Genomic DNA, 16,644 nt, shown 5'->3' with positions numbered 1-16,644 from the left:
CACTCTGGGATGCAGACCGTCTGGCCCTGGGGATTTATCTGCCTTTAATCCCTTCAATTCACCTAACACCACTTCCCTACTAACATGTATTTCGCTCAGTTCCTCCATCTCACTAGACCCTCTGTCCCCTACTATTTCCGGAAGATTATTTATGCTCTCCTCAGTGAAGACAGAACCAAAGTAATTATTCAATTGGTCTGCCATGCCCTTGCTCCCCATAATCAATTCACTTGTTTCTGTCTGTAGGGGACCTACATTTGTCTTAACCGGTCTTTTTCTTTTCACATATCTATAAAAGCTTTTACAGTCAGTACGTTTTACAGTCGTACGTTTTATATTTTCTTTTTTTGGAACACTCTGCCATGGTGCGCTCTCGCTTTCTGTTGGTCGCTCTCGCGCTCTCTCTCGTGGTCACATGCTGTCTCGCACTCTCACTTGCTTTCTCGCTTTCTCTCGCGCTCTCGGTTGCTCTTGCGCTCTCTCTCTCTCTCGTGGTCGCTGTGTCTTGCTTTCTCTCACTTGCTCTCAAAAAAATTGATTTCCGTGATATTGTACATAATTTGTGGGCATCAGGCAGCTACTATTAATATGCGGGAGACTCCTGGAACTTCCGGGAGAGGTGGGATGTCTGGCATATCCCAGCTTGGAATGTGAGACGCACAGACACGTGGTTGAAAGGCAAGTCCTCCCTTCCCCACACATTTGATGAAAGGTGGGAGCCGCAGCAGCCGTAGTAGTTTGACGCTATGCCATCAGAGTTCAGAGTTCAATTCCGGCACTGTCTGTAAATGTTTGTACATCCTTCCCGTGAGCACGTGGGTTTCTTCACAGTGCTCCGGTTTCCTCCCACTGTCCAAAGGCGTACTGGTTAGTGGGTTAACTGGTGATTGTAAATTGTCCCACCATTAGGCTTGGGTTAAACAGGTGGGTTGCTGGGCAGTGTGGCTCGTTGGGCTGGGAGGGTCGGTTCTGCACCGTATCCCGAAATAAATGTCATGCAGTGAGGTTTCATTGCAAGTCATCAGTTCATAATATGTGGCATTGATTAACTGGACTCTGGAAACTCACACTCGTTCCTCAAAAACACTTTATTTACTCGTGCACAAGGAGAACTGCATGACCCCTGTCACCGCACTGTTCTGAAGTCTGAACAGAGAAAATGCCACTGTCATATAGAATTGAATTGCATTACAGATATTGACCAGCTGGTACATGTTCAAGTTCCTGACTTGCAAAATTAATTGCCATTCAGAATAGTTGTTGCCTGATCCTGGAATCCTTATCTGATCTCCCTGTGCCAAATAGCTCCAAATAGCTATGTTCTCCAAAGGCCTTCCCTAGTGACCTATCTTGGCTGCACTGACTGCACACTATCTGCATTCTGTGCTTGCCAGGACATTATCGTGACCCTTGCCTTGCTGCCCCTTCCAGAGTAGCACAGTGCTTATCACATTAGCCTTACAGCGCCAGTTGTCACTGACTGCAGCTCAATTCCCGTCACCGTCCGTAGGCATTTTGTATGTTCTCCCTGTGACCGTGTGTCTTTCCTCACACATTCCGGACATGTACGGATGGTGAAAAAGGATCTAGTGCTTTCCTGGCGTATGTGACGAATAAACTGTTCTCAGACTTCCAGCCGGCTATAGGTATCGATTTTAACCAATGTTTCAATGACAAGGTCTGCCATCTTCATCGGTGATGATGTCTGGGCATGTCTAGTCCGGTGGTATTTATACCCCTGTTGTCCCTCTCTCCTGAATGGTTAGTCCTCATCCAATCAGGTTTCCACTGAAACCCATATCAAGGAGCACAGGCAATGTATCCGTTTGGGTTACCTGGAGAAATTGGCAGTGGCAGAACATTGTGTCCACAATGGCCATAGGATTGACTTCAACGGCACAAAACTGTGCCACACCAATGGCTTTTGGGACCACCTGGTGAAGGAAGCATTTGAAATAAAACTAGAGGAATAGAATTTTATCCAGGGCAAAGGTCTTCCTCTAGGTAAGAACTGGAATTTGGTTGTAAGCAAGGTGGGACGGCAGAAACCTGATTGGATGAGGACTAACCATTCAGGAGGGGTGGAATACTGGGGTGTAAATACCATCAGACTAGACATGCCCAGGCACCGTTTCTGATGAAGATGGCGGAGTTTGTCATCGAAACATCAGTTAAAATCGATACCTGCACCTGGCTTGAAGCCCAAGAGAGTTTATTCACGTACGGTTAGGGTTAGTGAGTTGTGGTCATGCTACGTTAGTGTGTCAGCACGTCTGGACTGCACAATCACAAAACAACACATTTAACTATACGTTATTGAAGTACAAATAAGGCTAGTCTTTCTGCCCTTTAGATAACCTGTTGGAAGCTACGATATTGACCAACTCCTCCTTCCTTGCTTCTACTATCTGGCTCATCTGCAACATCAGTGGAGATCCTCAGAAGTATCAATGGTGGAAAAATGGAGTGGAAATCTCCCAGTTTCACCAGCTTATCGATGGCAATCGGACTCTAATGATCATGAATGCCTCAAGACATGTCTGTGGAATTTATACCTGTGTGGCAACCAATCCAGTCAGCTTCATCCAGGCTAACCACACCCTATTCATTTCTGGTGAGTTTGGTTTGTAAATCTTATTCTGAGAGTAAATTTGACATCATCGTTTAGTGGCCAGCTTTGGAAATCAATCTGTCAGCACTGGGAGTGTTGAAGTTCATAGAAATTTTGCAATAGGCAAAGAGGCCATTGGGTCCATCTTGTCTGTACTAGCTCTGAGTAATCCACCTTCTCCCTTTTCCTGCTCCACAATTAAATCTGTCTCGATTACAACAATTCTTGAGGCAAGATTCGATAACATACCCTGACCAGCTTGGATTCTTTTGCTAATCATCGTCCTTCTACATCCTGCAGTTCTCAGCCTCTCTGGTTTCAAATCCCTCTATCAGATCTTCTCACGTCCTCCCCTGTTCCACAGAGAATGGCTTCAGTCTCTTCAGTCCGCCCACACGGCTCTCAATCGAGAAACCTTGAATTTAGGCTGAGGAGGGGTATTGTCTTTATCTCTGTAACTCTGAGCCACCCTTCCTGCTTTCTAATTTTTTATTACTTGTCATCTATTCAGCCCTCATCTGCAAATAATACTTTTTCCTGAACAGACAAACACTTAACCTTAACATTTAAGCAGAGTGGGAATAAATGGTACCTTTTCAGAATGGCAGGCGGTGACTAGTGCGGTACCGCAAGGCTCAGTGCTGGGACCCCAGTTGTTTACAATATATATTAATGACTTGGATGAGGGAATTAAATGCAGCATCTCCGAGTTTGCGGATGACACGAAGCTGGGCGGCAGTGTTAGCTGTGAAGAGGATGCAGAGTGACTTGGACATGTTAGGTGAGTGGGCAAATTCATGGCAGATGCAATTTAATGTGGATAAACGTGAGGTTATCCACTTTGGTGGCAAGAACAGGAAAACAGATTATTATCTGAATGGTGGCCGATTAGGAAAAGGGGAGGTGCAACAAGACCTGGGTGTCATACACCAGTCATTGAAAATGGGCATGCAGGTACAGCAGGCGGTGAAAAAGGCGAATGGTATGCTGGCATTTATAGCAAGAGGATTCGAGTACAGGAGCAGGAAGGTACTACTGCAGTTGTACAAGGCCTTGGTGAGACCACACCTGGAGTATTGTGTGCAGTTTTGGTCCCCTAATCTGAGGAAAGACATCCTTGCCATAGAGGGAGTACAAAGAAGGTTCATCAGATTGATTCCTGGGATGGCAGGACTTTCATATGATGAAAGACTGGATCGACTAGGCTTATACTCGTTGGAATTTAGAAGATTGAGGGGGGATCTTATTGAAACAAATGAAATCCTAAAGGGATTGGACAGACTGGATGCAGGAAGATTGTTCCCGATGTTGGGGAAGTCCAGAACGAGGGGTCACAGTTTGAGGATAAAAGGGAAGCCTTTTAGGACCGAGATGAGGAAAATCTTCTTCACACACAGAGTGGTGAATCTGTGGAATTCTCTGCCACAGGAAACACTTAAGGCCAGTTCATTGGCTATATTTAAGAGGGAATTAGATATTGCCCTTGTGGCTAAAGGGATCGGGGGTACGGGGGGAAGGCTGGTACAGGGTTCTGAGTTGGATGATCAGCCATGATCATACTGAATGGTGGTGCAGGCTCGAAGGGCCAAATGGCCTACTCCTGCACCTATCTTCTATGTTTCTATGTAACCTGTCATCGAATAAGGGGTGTAATAGAAACATAGAAAACCTACAGCCCAATACAGGCCCTTCGGCCCACAAAGCTGTGCCAAACATGTCCTTACATTAGAACTACGTAGGCTTACCCATAGCCCTCTATTTTTCTAAGCTCCATGTACCTATCCAGGAGTGTCTTAAAAGACCCTATCGTTTCCGCGTCCACCACCACTGCCGGCAGCCCATTCCACACACTCACCACTCTCTGCGCAAAAACCTTACCTCTGACATCTCCTCTGTACCTACTTCCAAGCACCTAAAAAACTCTGTCCTCTCGTGATATCCATTTCAGTCCTGGGGAAAAAGCCTCTAACTATCCACACAATCAATGCCTCTCATTATCTTGTACTCCTCTATCAGGTCACCTCTCATCCTCTGTCACTCCAAGTAGAAAAGGCCGAGTTCACTCAACCTATTCTCAAAAGACACGTTCCCCAATCCAGGCAACATCCTTGTAAATCTCCTCTGCACCCTTTCTATGGTTTCCACATCCGTCCTGTAGAGAGGCGACCAGAACTGAGCACAGTACTCCAAGTGGGGTCTGACCAGGGTCCTATATAGCTGTAACATTACCTCTCGGCTCCTAAACTCAATCCCATGATTGATGAAGGCCAACGCAGTGTATGCCTTCTTAGCCACAGAGCCAACCTGCGTAGCAGGTTTGAATGCCCTATGGACTCGGACCCCAAGATCTCTCTGATCCTCCACACTGCCAAGAGCCTTACCATTAATGCTATATTCTGCCATCATATTTGACCTACCAAGATGTACCACCTCACACTTATCTGGGTTGTTCTCCATCTGCCACTTCTCAGCCCAGTTTTGCATCCTATCAATGTCCCACTGTAACCTCTGACAGCCCTCCACACTATCCACAACACCCCCAACCTTTGCGCCATCAGCAAATTTACTAACCCATCCCTCCACTTCCTTATCTAGGTCACTTATAAAAATCACAATCAGTAGGGGTCCCGGAACAGACCCCTGAGGCACGCCACTGGTCACCGACCTCCATGCAGAATATGACCCATCTACAACCACTCTTTGCCTTCTGTGGGCAATCCAGTTCTGGATCCACAAAGCAAGTTCCCCTTGAATCCCATGCCTCTTTACTTTCTCAATAAGCCTTGCATGGCGTACCTTATCAAATACCTTGCTGAAATTCATATACACGACATCTACTGCTCTTTCTTCATCAATATGTTTAGTCACCTCCTCAAAAAATTCTGTCAGGCTCATTAGGCACGACTTGCCCTTGACAAAGTCATGCTGTCTATTCCTAATCATATTATGCCTCTCCAAATGTTCATAAATTCTGCCTCTCAGAATTTTGTCCATCAATTTACCAACCACTGAAGTAAGACTCACTGGTCTATAATTTCCTGAGCTATCTCTACTCCCTTTCTTGAATAAGGGAACAACATCCGCAACCCTCCAATCTTCTGGAACCTCTCCTGTCCTCACTGATGATGCAAAGATCATTGCCAGAGGCTCAGCAATCTCTTCCCTCGCTTCACACAGTAGCCTGGGGTACATCCCATCTGATCCCGGTGATTTATCCAACCGGATGCTTTCCAAAAGCTCCAGCACATCCTCTTCCTTAATATCTACATTTTCAGTCCACTGCAAGTCAACGCTACAATAGCCAAGCTCCTTTTCAGTAGTGAATGCTGAAGCAAAGTATTCATTAAGTACCTCTGCTTTCTGCTCGGGTTCCATACACACTTTTCCACTGTCACACTTGATTGGTCCTATTCTCTCACGTCTTATCCTCTTGCTCATCACATACTTGTAGAATGCGTTGGGGTTTTCCTTAATCCTGTCTGCCAAGGCCTTCTCATGGCCCCTTCTGGCTCTCCTAATTTTATTCTTATTTAGCCTTATAATTTTCCAGATCTCTATCATTACCTAGTTTTTTGAACATTTCGTAAGCTCTTCTTTTCTCCTTGACTAGAATTATTACACCCTTTGTACACCACGGTTCCTGTACCTTGCCATCCTTTCCCTGTCTCATTGGAACGTACCTATGCAGAACCCCACGCAAATACCCCCTGAACGTTTGCCACATTTCTTCCATACGTTTCCCTGAGAACATCTGTTGCCAATTTATGCTTCCAAGTTCCTGCCTGATAGCCTCATATTTCCCCTTACTCCAATTAAATGTTTCCCTGACTTGTCTGTTCCCATCCCTCTCCAATGCTATGGTAAAGGAGATAGAATTGTGATCACTATCTCCAAAATGCTCTCCCACTGAGAGACCCAACACCCGACCAGGTTCATTTCGCAATACCAGATCAAGTACAGCCTCTCCTCTTGTAGGCTTATCTACGTATTGTGTCAAGAAACCTTCCTGAGCACACCTACCAAACTCCACCCCATCTAAACCCCTCACTCTTGGAAGATGCCATTCAATATTTGGGAAATTAAAATCTCCCACCACAACAACCCTGTTATTATTACACCTTTGCAGAATCTGTCTCCATATATGCTCCTCACAAACTCTCCCCAATAGGCTTAGCAAACCTCCCTGCCAGGATATTGGTCCCCCTGGGATTCACGTGCAACCCGTCCTTTTTGTACAGGTCACACCTGCTCAAAAAGAGGTCCCAATGATCTAGAAATCTGAATCCCTGCCCCCTGCTCCAATCCCTCAGCCACACATTTATTCTCCACCTGATTCTATTCCTGTACTCACTGTCACGTGGCACAGGCAGTAATCCCGAGATTACTACCTTTGATGTCCTGCTTCTCAACTTCCTTCCTAACTCCATATAGTCTGTTTTCAAAACCTCCTTCCTTTTCCTGCCTATGTCGTTGGTACCGATATGTACTACGACCTCTGGCTCTTCTCTTACCCACTTCAGGATATCGTGGATGCGATCAGGAACATCCTAGACCCTGGCACCCGTTAGGCAAACTACCATCCGCGTTTCTTTCCTGCATCCACAGAATCGCCTGTCTGACCCCCTAACTATGGAGTCCCCTATCAATACTGCTAGCCTCTTCCTTTCCCTACCCTTCTGAACCACAGGGCCAAACTCTGTGCCAGAGGCATGACCACTTTTGTTTCCTGCAGGTAGGCTGTCTCCCCCAACAGTATTCAAACAGGAGTACTTATTGTTAAGGGGTACTCTCTAGCATCTGCCTGTTGCCCTTCCCTCTCCTGACTGTTATCCACTTGTCTGTCTCCCGTGGCCCTGGTGTGACCACCTGCTTATATCTCCTCTCTGTCACATCCTCACTTTCCCTGACCAGACGAAGGTCATTGAGCTGCATGTCCAGTTCCCTAACGCAGTCCTAAAGGAGCTGTAGCTCAATGCACTTGGCACAGATATGGCCGTCCGGGAGGCTGGGAGTCTCCAGGACCTCCCACACCTGACACTGAGCACAGAAAACCGGCCTCACACACATACTTTGTCTGTATTCTATGCAGATAACCTACATCACCTTGACCCATTATCGCCGAAGCCCCGTTGAGCCAAAGCCTTCCTACTCTGTCTCTCTCTACTCTGACACCCATTTCTCTGATGACCGCTGTATAAATGTCTTCTTTTTAAACTCATCGCACTGTTCTCACTGGCTGATGTCCACGCGCTTGCGCAGTCGTGCCCCGTTCAAAAGGCTGAAGACATTTTTTTCCTCCTGATTCAGTGGACAATGAGCTAAGAGTACTGGTTAGAAATTGAAATAATGTATTGTCATCTACTATAATCCTTGGACCGTTTTATTTTGCTGATGAGTAGCCACTTTCTGTGGATGGTAGCCATGGTAACAGTTGGTAACCTTTTTCCCTAAAAATAACCACATTAAGCCATGATATGTGCTCCTTTTAATTTGTTATTTATTTATTGAGATACGGTATGGAATATGCCCAGCAATCCCTCGATTCAGTTCTCGCCTCATGATGGGACAATTTGCAACGATCAATTGACCTCCCAGCCAGTATGCCTTTGGACTGTGGGAGGAAACCCTTGCAGTCAAGGGGAGAATGTACAAACTCCTTACTGGCTGCGGTGGGAATTGAACCCGGGACACTGGTACTGTAAAGCATTGTGCTAACCACTACACTATGGTCCCATGGTAACGTAGCTCTTCTACGACTTGCATCTTAATCCCTGGTCAGGTGACTTGCTGAGGAGCTGGGGTTAGCAACGTGTCTTCTGGGCCTGGGGAAAGAATATCCGTCACGCCCCAATATTTGCATCTTCTGTCAGTTTGGAATGTTGCTCAGAGTTGTTCATTTTTGGCTGGAACAGCAAGTTGCTGTCTAGTAAGTGCTCCTGAGAGGGCATGTAGAGCACGTTGGTACAGGCGTGAAGTCACAGGCTGGTGAAGTGGGGCAGGGGCTGGCGCTTTCCCATCCCTGCAGGAGATAAAGGGAACCGCAGGCTTGTTGCAATTCATAGCAAATCCCTTCGTCGTCTCTGTGTAACATTGTTCAAAGTTATTTTTTAATTACAGGTTTTCATCAAGAGGACGTTGCAATAATTGTTCTGTCGGTGATCTCTTCGGTGCTTTCTATTTTGCAGTGCTCGCAGTGCTTGCTGCTGAAGACAGACAAAGGTATTTATTATTGTGTCCCAAATGAATGAAAGGAATCCTGGTTATTTTCTTGACTTAATTTTTGTTCTTTAAGAATTGTCTCAAATAAGTGGCTGCCCTGATTAACCGATGGCCCAGTTAACTGGAATCCACTGCACGTACTGTGGAGGTCACCATATACTATGTGGAGTTTCATTTTCTTGCAGGCCTTTACAGGAAAGTAAAGAAATACATTTGAATTTATGAAACACTTTACATAGAGACTGACGAACAGCTCATGTGCAAAAGAAAACAAATTGTGCAAATAATTTAAATAAATGGTATTGAGAACATGAGTGGTAGAGTTCCTGAAAGTGAGTCTGCAGGTTGTGGAATCAGTTTAGAGTTGAGATGAGTGAGTGAGGGGGCTAAGCACACAAACTGTGCTGATGTTAATTGTGGAGGAGATGTCGTTGCCAATCTGAACTGACTGGGATCTGCAAGTGAGAAAATCAAGGAGGGATTGATTACAATTGTTGACTTACACAGGGAGGTATTGGGGCATTCAAATTTCAGGGCTGGAATTTGAGGGTCACACACAGCCGTCTCTCTCCTCCTCTCCCCCTCTCTCATGCACAGCCCTCGCACACTCACCTCCCTCCCTCCCTCTCTGATACACATAAGCTCTTCAAATCCCAGTTGAGCACCACTTCCTGGAGAGTAACTGAGGGTCCCGATAGATGCTGGACCAACCAGCAAAACCCCAATGAATTAAAAGCACCAGGGGAAGGAGAGGTGTCCCTCGGACCACATGCTGGAAGATCCCTCAAAACTGGTTCATCAGTTGCCAGTGGGCTCCCTGGACAAACACCACTTGTTCAACGTTTAGTGTCTCTGCATTCAGGCATTTTGGCCTGCAGCCCCATTTGGGGAACAGTTTCCACCCTGGACTAGAACACTGTCTAGTGCCCGAGAGCATCCAGGTACAGTGATGACCCAGTCCTCGGCCTCACAGCAGAGTTCAGGGTGAAACTGCAACTTCCGGGCTGCTGTAGGTTAATGCTTACCAGAACTCCCATAATCATTGGGATGATGCACACGTGATTCACATTGCGTTCTCTCCTCCTCCACTGGGCTCACACACAGGGAGACTGCATTCTATCTGTCTTTTCCGTATTCAGCCCATGGATAATCAGATGGCATACTACGAGATGAGCTGTTTTCTGGTGCTTTTTGCTCCTCTCTGCTCTCTCCTCTTTGCTGCCAGTGTCCGTCAGCTCTGAGACTCCTCCAGTGCTCTGGTGGCTACTCCACCCCCGGGCTGGTATTTGAGTTGAGTGCCACCAGCAGCCTGACTGGCCCCGAGTCCCAGCTCCATTACCGCGAGCTCGCTCTCTGATTCCTGTGTCCAACCATTTATGTAGGTCTCACATTTGGACTGTTCTGGATTTTTCTCGATTGCAGCTGTGAGGTGGGCCAAATGCTTGAGGCATTTCCTGGATATCTGTACCTTCATGACCTACGTCACGACCCTCATGACCTGTGTCACGGCCCTCATCAAACTTATCCCCACGAAAGGTACGTGTGTGATGTTCTGTATGTGCATTGTTCTGATCAGTGTGGAATTCAGCACACCCCTCCACCTTCACATCCAGCACCCAAGGACAGGCAGGTTGGGTATCTGGACTCCAGAAGGCATGTGAAGGAACTTGTAAATTAAAGGCATAATTATAAAGCTGGGAAAGCAGTTGTTGGTTCAGTGCGGGGAGCCAGTGTGCAGGGGTAACCTGCAGGGGCTGAAGTTGGCAGGATTTGGGTCACGGTGCTGTACAGGAATGCGTGGTGAGCCTGTTGGAGGAAGGATGTGGAATCTTTCACGAGGTGATTTCCCAGGACGCTGCCCGGACTAGAGCTTGTCTCCTAGGACAGGTTGAGCGAGCTAGGACTTTCTCATCAGTGGAAAGGGGGATGAGAGGTGACTTGAGAGAATTATACAAGGTAAGAAGTGTAGATCGAGTAAATAGCCAGAGACTTCTTCCCCAGGGCTGAAACAAGGAGGCACAATTTTAAGATAGGTATAGAAGAGATGTTAGAGGCAGTTTTGTTTAATACACAGAGATTGGTGGGTGTGTGGAATACCCTGCCGGGGTGGTGAAAGAGGTAAATACATTAGGGGCATATGAGAAACTCTTGGGCACTTGGAGGAGAGAAAAATGCAAAGCTATGTAGGATGAGAGGAAAATGGAGAGTGATGAAGGAGGGATGGGTTCGATTGATCTTAGACTAGCTTAAGAGGTCGACACAACACCATCTGACAAGGGCTCTACTGTTCTGTAAATTGCTATGCAACTGCTCCTTGGATTGACTGGGCTGATGATGTGAAATGCGACTTTACCAAGTTGGTCAAGTTTGACCGGAGAGGTGACATTGTGAACTAACTGGCAGAATGAATCACCAGAGATCAATAGATTATGCAAACAGGTAGAACTTCAACAAATGGATTTCATTGTAGTTAACGGTCAGTAAATATGTGACATGTGCCCCGGATTTTGAAAAAGGACAGGACAAGAGTGGATTCTAAACAAGAAGCTGTGGAGACTGGAGCTGCAGATACTGGAATCTGGAACCGCAAACGATCTGCTGCAGGATCTCAGTGCGTCAGTCAGCATCTGTGGGAGGCGGAAGGACTCTGGACATTTCCTGGGTGAAACCCTACATCAGTAACTTACACTCCAAAAACAGATAGAAATGGGCTCTTTGAACTGAATCCTTACCATTTATCGAGCATCCACTTGCCTTCTATATATTGGCGAGACCCGACGCAGACTGGGAGACCACTTTGCTGAACACCTACGCTCTGTCCGCCAGAGAAAGCAGGATCTCCCAGTGGCCACACATTTTAATTCCACATCCCATTCCCATTCTGACATGTCTATCCACGGCCTCCTCTACTGTAAAGATGAAGCCACACTCAGGTTGGAGGAACAACACCTTATATTCTGTCTGGGTAGCCTCCAACCTGATGGCATGAACATTGACTTCTCTAACTTCCGCTAATGCCCCACCTCCCCCTCGTACCCCATCCCTTATTTATTTTTATACACACATTCTTTCTCTCACTCTCCTTTTTCTCCCTCTGTCCGTCTTACCATACCCCTTGCCCATCCTCTGGGTTCCCCCCCGCCTTGTCTTTCTCCCCGGGCCTCCTGTCCCATGATCCTCTCATAACCCCTTTGCCTATCACCTGTCCAGCTCTTGGCTCCATCCCTCCCCCTCCTGTCTTCTCCTATCATTTCGGATCTCCCCCTCCCCCTCCCACTTTCAAATCTCTTACTAACTCTACCTTCAGTTAGTCCTGACCAAGGGACTCGCCTGAAATGTCGACTGTACCTCTTCCTAGAGATGCTGCCTGGCCTGCTGCATTACCAGCAACTTTGATGTGTGTTGGTTGGGGCATCTGGGACCAGGAGACCTGGGGCCAGGGTCAATTGCCTAGTACTGTTCTGTTTGTTTTAATATTAGGAATCGCTTTTCCCCAGAGTGAAAAGAAGTAATGTTCTGTCTGGAAATTCATTGGGGCACGAGGGGCATCAGTCACTTTTGCTTGGCCGGTGATGTCATTCCCTGTATGACAATGTCCGGTAGGGGAACTGCAAGTTAATTGGACCATGCTGTCCTGGGAGTTCCCACCACTGGGCAGTCCCTGGGCCATTCTCTTTCACCACTGCAGCTCCAAACTCTAGGATGCCTTCCAGATGTTAGTCACTGAACTTCATCCACCGGGTCTTCAGAGTCTCCTGGCTTTTCTCCACCCACACCTCTGCACACCTGCTTGAATTGTTCACGTAAACATGTTTGCAACATTCAAGGTCAGGCGGCGTCTGTGGAGTGAGAGGTGGACAGTGAAATGCTGTCTCCCCCCCCACCCCCCACACTGTTTGCAACGACGCACCTCTTTGCACCAGTGGTGAACCCAGTGATGCTTATCCCATCATCTGAGTCGGTCTGGAGAGCCGGTGGTTCAGGTCTGTCACCGTCAGATGGAGTGAGGTTAGAAATCTGTGTTTCATTTTGCGGAGATGGGTGAAGGGCTGAGCTGAAGAAAGTGAGCTGTGTGGAGGGGCAGAGACCAGGAGAGCCTCTCGAGTGTCTCACCCTGGTCTGGTCTACCCACAGCTGGTGAGAGGGCAGTTCAGGGGAACAAATGCTAAGGGGTGTAACGAAAAGGAATAAAGAGAAATAAAAGAAAGGATGACACTTCTGAACAATCTATCACTTCTATAGATAAGATGAAAATTCCTTAGTGATAATTTAGTCAATAGGCTACACAATTAAAACAATTACATCACATGGGCAATGCTTGTTAAAAAGTAGAAATCTTATAAAAAGTATTATTTTTAAAAACGTGGTTTCCAACAAGAGGTTTCGCCCTCAGGTGAAGCAGGTGAAAAATAGATCCAGCATTGCCCCCCTCTACACGAACAGTATATAAAGCACAGTTCTGGGGAAGTTACAGAATGGGAATCCTGCGTCTCATTGTTTAATTTCCCGTTTATTACTGAGTGAACCACTGACCATTGCTGTGGGGTCTTTGCTCCCCAGGTTCGGACCCTGTCGTAGTAGCGGTTTATTGCACAGTGTCCCATCAGCTTCTGACTTCGGGTCTGCTGCTCGCTGTCCAGTGGCTAGACTGTCTCAAAAAGAGGGCAGGTAAGAGACTGGATCATTCAATGTACAACCTCTCAGTGAAGGAAAGGAATGGAGGGTTATGGGCTGAGTGCGGGTTGGTGGGACTAGGTGAGAGTAAGAGTTCGGCACGAACTAGAAGGGCCAAGATGGCCTGTTTCCGTGCTGTAATTGTTATATGGTTAATGCACTCTAATCGTCACACTTTGTGTTTGACAGCTATTTTGGAAAGGACCGTAGCTGGACTTCATGTCATCGTGATCATCACTTCAGTCGTTTTTTTGGCATTATTAAGTCATCCAGACTGTGAGTTTGCCTGGAGCTCTTCATCATTGTTTATGGCAATGCATGGTTTTGATCATTTTCTTTGTTACACACACACACACACACACACACACACACACACAGTTGGTTTATTGATCACTGCAGAATGGCTCTCTGCTGCTTCCTGCTCCCTCCCCTCTCCTTTCCCCAACCACAATGCCCCTCTTGCTGACCCCTTCCCACTCTCAGTCCACAATAGAGACCCATAGCAGAATCAGGTTTTTCATCACTCACATATGGCATGAAATCTGTTTAACTTTGTTTCCAGCAGCAACACATAAACTTACTACTGTACTGTCTCAAAGTGTTAGGCGCCCAAGCTAGACTGTACCTAGGAGACAGAAGGGATGAACTTAGAAAAGTTAATAATTATGAAAGGCAGAGATGAGCTGGACAGTCTTTTCCCCAGGGTCGGGAAGTTGAAAACACGAGGGCATAGATTTAGGTTGAGAGGGGAAAGATTTGAAACAGACCTGAAGGACAGTTTCTTTTAAAACAGAGTGTGATCAGGGTGTGGAACAATTTAATAGGGGAACGGGTTGAGACAGGTACAATACCAGAAGCTCTGGGAAGAGTTTAACACCTGGACAGGTACATGGAGGGACGGGCCATGCACCATCCGCTCTTTGCCATTGCTCTGTGAATTTGCTGTGGAAGGTGCATTGGATGTTTACTGTATTGTGGATGTGGGCACTTGGTGTCAGTTTACTCAGTTTCATCATGTTGCACATTTTCAGATCAAGGCTGTGAAAGCAGCTTTATTGTCTGGAGGGTATTCTTTGGAGCAGTGATCGTGGGTGTTGTGGTCTTTCTCTTCAACTTCGTTGTCGAACACCGTAAGTAAATACCAAACCATTCAGCAGCTGCTGTATCACTTCCCAGAGTAAAGACCTTCCCCCGATCTCACAGCCGCTTCAGCTCCTACGAGGGTTTCCCGGCCTCTGCTTGAGTTCCCTCACGGAGCTGCTGGCCGTGCAGATGGGGTTTTGCACTCCTGCTGGGATGTAGAAGTGAACAACCTCCCAGCTGAACTCCAGAGATACCACACCGGGCTCCTTGGAGACTGATGGAGAGGTCTGACAGAGCGCAGAATAGGCCCCTCGAGCCGTGCCGTCCAGCAAACCTCAATTTAATCCGAGCCTAATCACAGGACAGTTTGCAGTGGTAAGTCTCTGGACTGTGGGAGGAAACCCACACGGCCATGGCGAGAGCATACAAACTCCTTACAGGCAGTGGCGGGAATTGAACCCAGGTTGCTGGTACAGTAAAGCATTGTGCTGACCACTACATTACCACAACATCTGTAAAGGATCGATTTCTTAGATGGAATCAAAGATGCAAATGAAGGCATCAACACTGAAGAAACAGCACCAGATATTTTGTTAAAATAGATTCCTACTGTTTGTCAAAATTTCATTTTGTGTGTTTAGAAATTGACTAATTTACACCTAAAATTTAATATATTGTGTGTTCATAATGCTGCTCTCTCTTGGACACTGATTCACCCAGCCCAGAGAATCTGGGGTACATACTGTGACCTCACTGTAGCACAGGGGGGCTCACCGGGATCCAGAACCCATGTCTTACAGAAATTGCCCCATAACTTAAGAAAGAATTTTTTTCAGGTTTGCAATAATGAAATGTTTACAGTAGTACAAGATACAGTGTGTGTTCTCAGTTAATTATGGTTGTGTTAGAGTAAATGTTGGAAATTATCATTAAAATGAAAGGACAGGGTGTTAAGGTTTATGCTGAGAATTCAGGAGAATGGTTTTGAGGGGGAAAATAAGTCAGCCATGATGGAATAGTGGAGCAGACTCGATGGGCCAGATGGTCTAGTTCTGCCCCTATGTCTTATTGTTTCAGAGGGAGTGTAGACAGGGCGATGTGATGTGGGTAGCTACAGGAAACAGATGTTCCTGCTTTACATAAAGATTAGTTTACAAACAGCTCTTGGGAACTGAGGTCTTGTGTAACACCGGGTCTATCTGTATACACTTTCTCTTGAAGTTATAGAACTACTTTGTCTATTCACATTCCCCAGTTAACTTGTAGAGATTACCTGTTATTGAAATATTTCCTGTGAGTTGGTGCCTGGATTCCTCAGTCTGCCGCAGTCTCTGTAAGCATGTCCTTCTCCACCTGTCACCCTTCCCCTTGGCGTGATGCTTCTGTTGATTGTCTGGGATTCACCTACTTCCTGTAACAAATGCACTTTTGTCATTTTAGTATCCTGCAGAAAGGAAAATTCTGAAATGGACCCACCAGATCCCACAGCTTCTGATGAACGTCTGATGTCTGATTTAAAAAGCGTACATCAGTCTTCATTTTCAGACGACATTCCCAGTTCAAAGCCTCAACGGTCTGAACTCAGTCTTGATGACACCTTGGTTTCCCAGCCAAATGCTGAGTCACAGGAATCTTGCGTACCGGAGAATGAAGAGAAGAGCTGTGCAGTTGAAAACAAAAGCCTGGATAGGAACAGCATGGAGTCATAGAAAACTACAACACATCTCGTCCATGCCGAACCATTTCAATTGCCTAGTCCGTCGACCTGCACCCCAAACATCCAGAGGTTCATAGTATCATGAACCCCGTGATGGGAATAAAGAACCAGCAGAGATGGAAAACACTTTGTAGTCTAGTATTGCTATAAACTAAAAATATTTATTTGTAATTACGCAATACAGTAATATAAATGTAGATGAATCAAACCGGTTAGCAATGATTCAGTATATAAGTAAGTATATCAGTCAGTGTGGAAATATATGTACGAAAAACCAAGCTTCTTTAAGTCTAGTAGTAAAAAGATACAGTCTTACGATGTTGAGTAAGGTTCAGTTCAG

General features: G+C 46.3%; 1 protein-coding gene across 1 annotated transcript in view; it reads left to right on the top strand.

The window, feature by feature from the left end:
* Positions 1-16,428, top strand: part of LOC134346683 (uncharacterized) — a 33,348-nt gene extending 16,920 nt beyond the window's left edge. The window contains exons 3-9 of the mRNA XM_063048190.1: positions 2,354-2,614; positions 8,729-8,830; positions 10,253-10,366; positions 13,391-13,498; positions 13,694-13,780; positions 14,536-14,634; positions 16,028-16,428. Coding sequence (XP_062904260.1) covers positions 2,354-2,614; positions 8,729-8,830; positions 10,253-10,366; positions 13,391-13,498; positions 13,694-13,780; positions 14,536-14,634; positions 16,028-16,296 — 1,040 coding nt within the window. The 3' untranslated portion in view covers positions 16,297-16,428. The remainder of the gene's footprint in view (positions 1-2,353; positions 2,615-8,728; positions 8,831-10,252; positions 10,367-13,390; positions 13,499-13,693; positions 13,781-14,535; positions 14,635-16,027) is intronic.
* Positions 16,429-16,644: the final 216 nt, after the last annotated feature.

This window comes from Mobula hypostoma, chromosome 5 (assembly GCF_963921235.1).
Source record: "Mobula hypostoma chromosome 5, sMobHyp1.1, whole genome shotgun sequence".
In the NCBI taxonomy this organism is placed as follows: domain Eukaryota; kingdom Metazoa; phylum Chordata; class Chondrichthyes; order Myliobatiformes; family Myliobatidae; genus Mobula; species Mobula hypostoma.
This window is presented reverse-complemented; position numbering and strand designations above follow the sequence as displayed.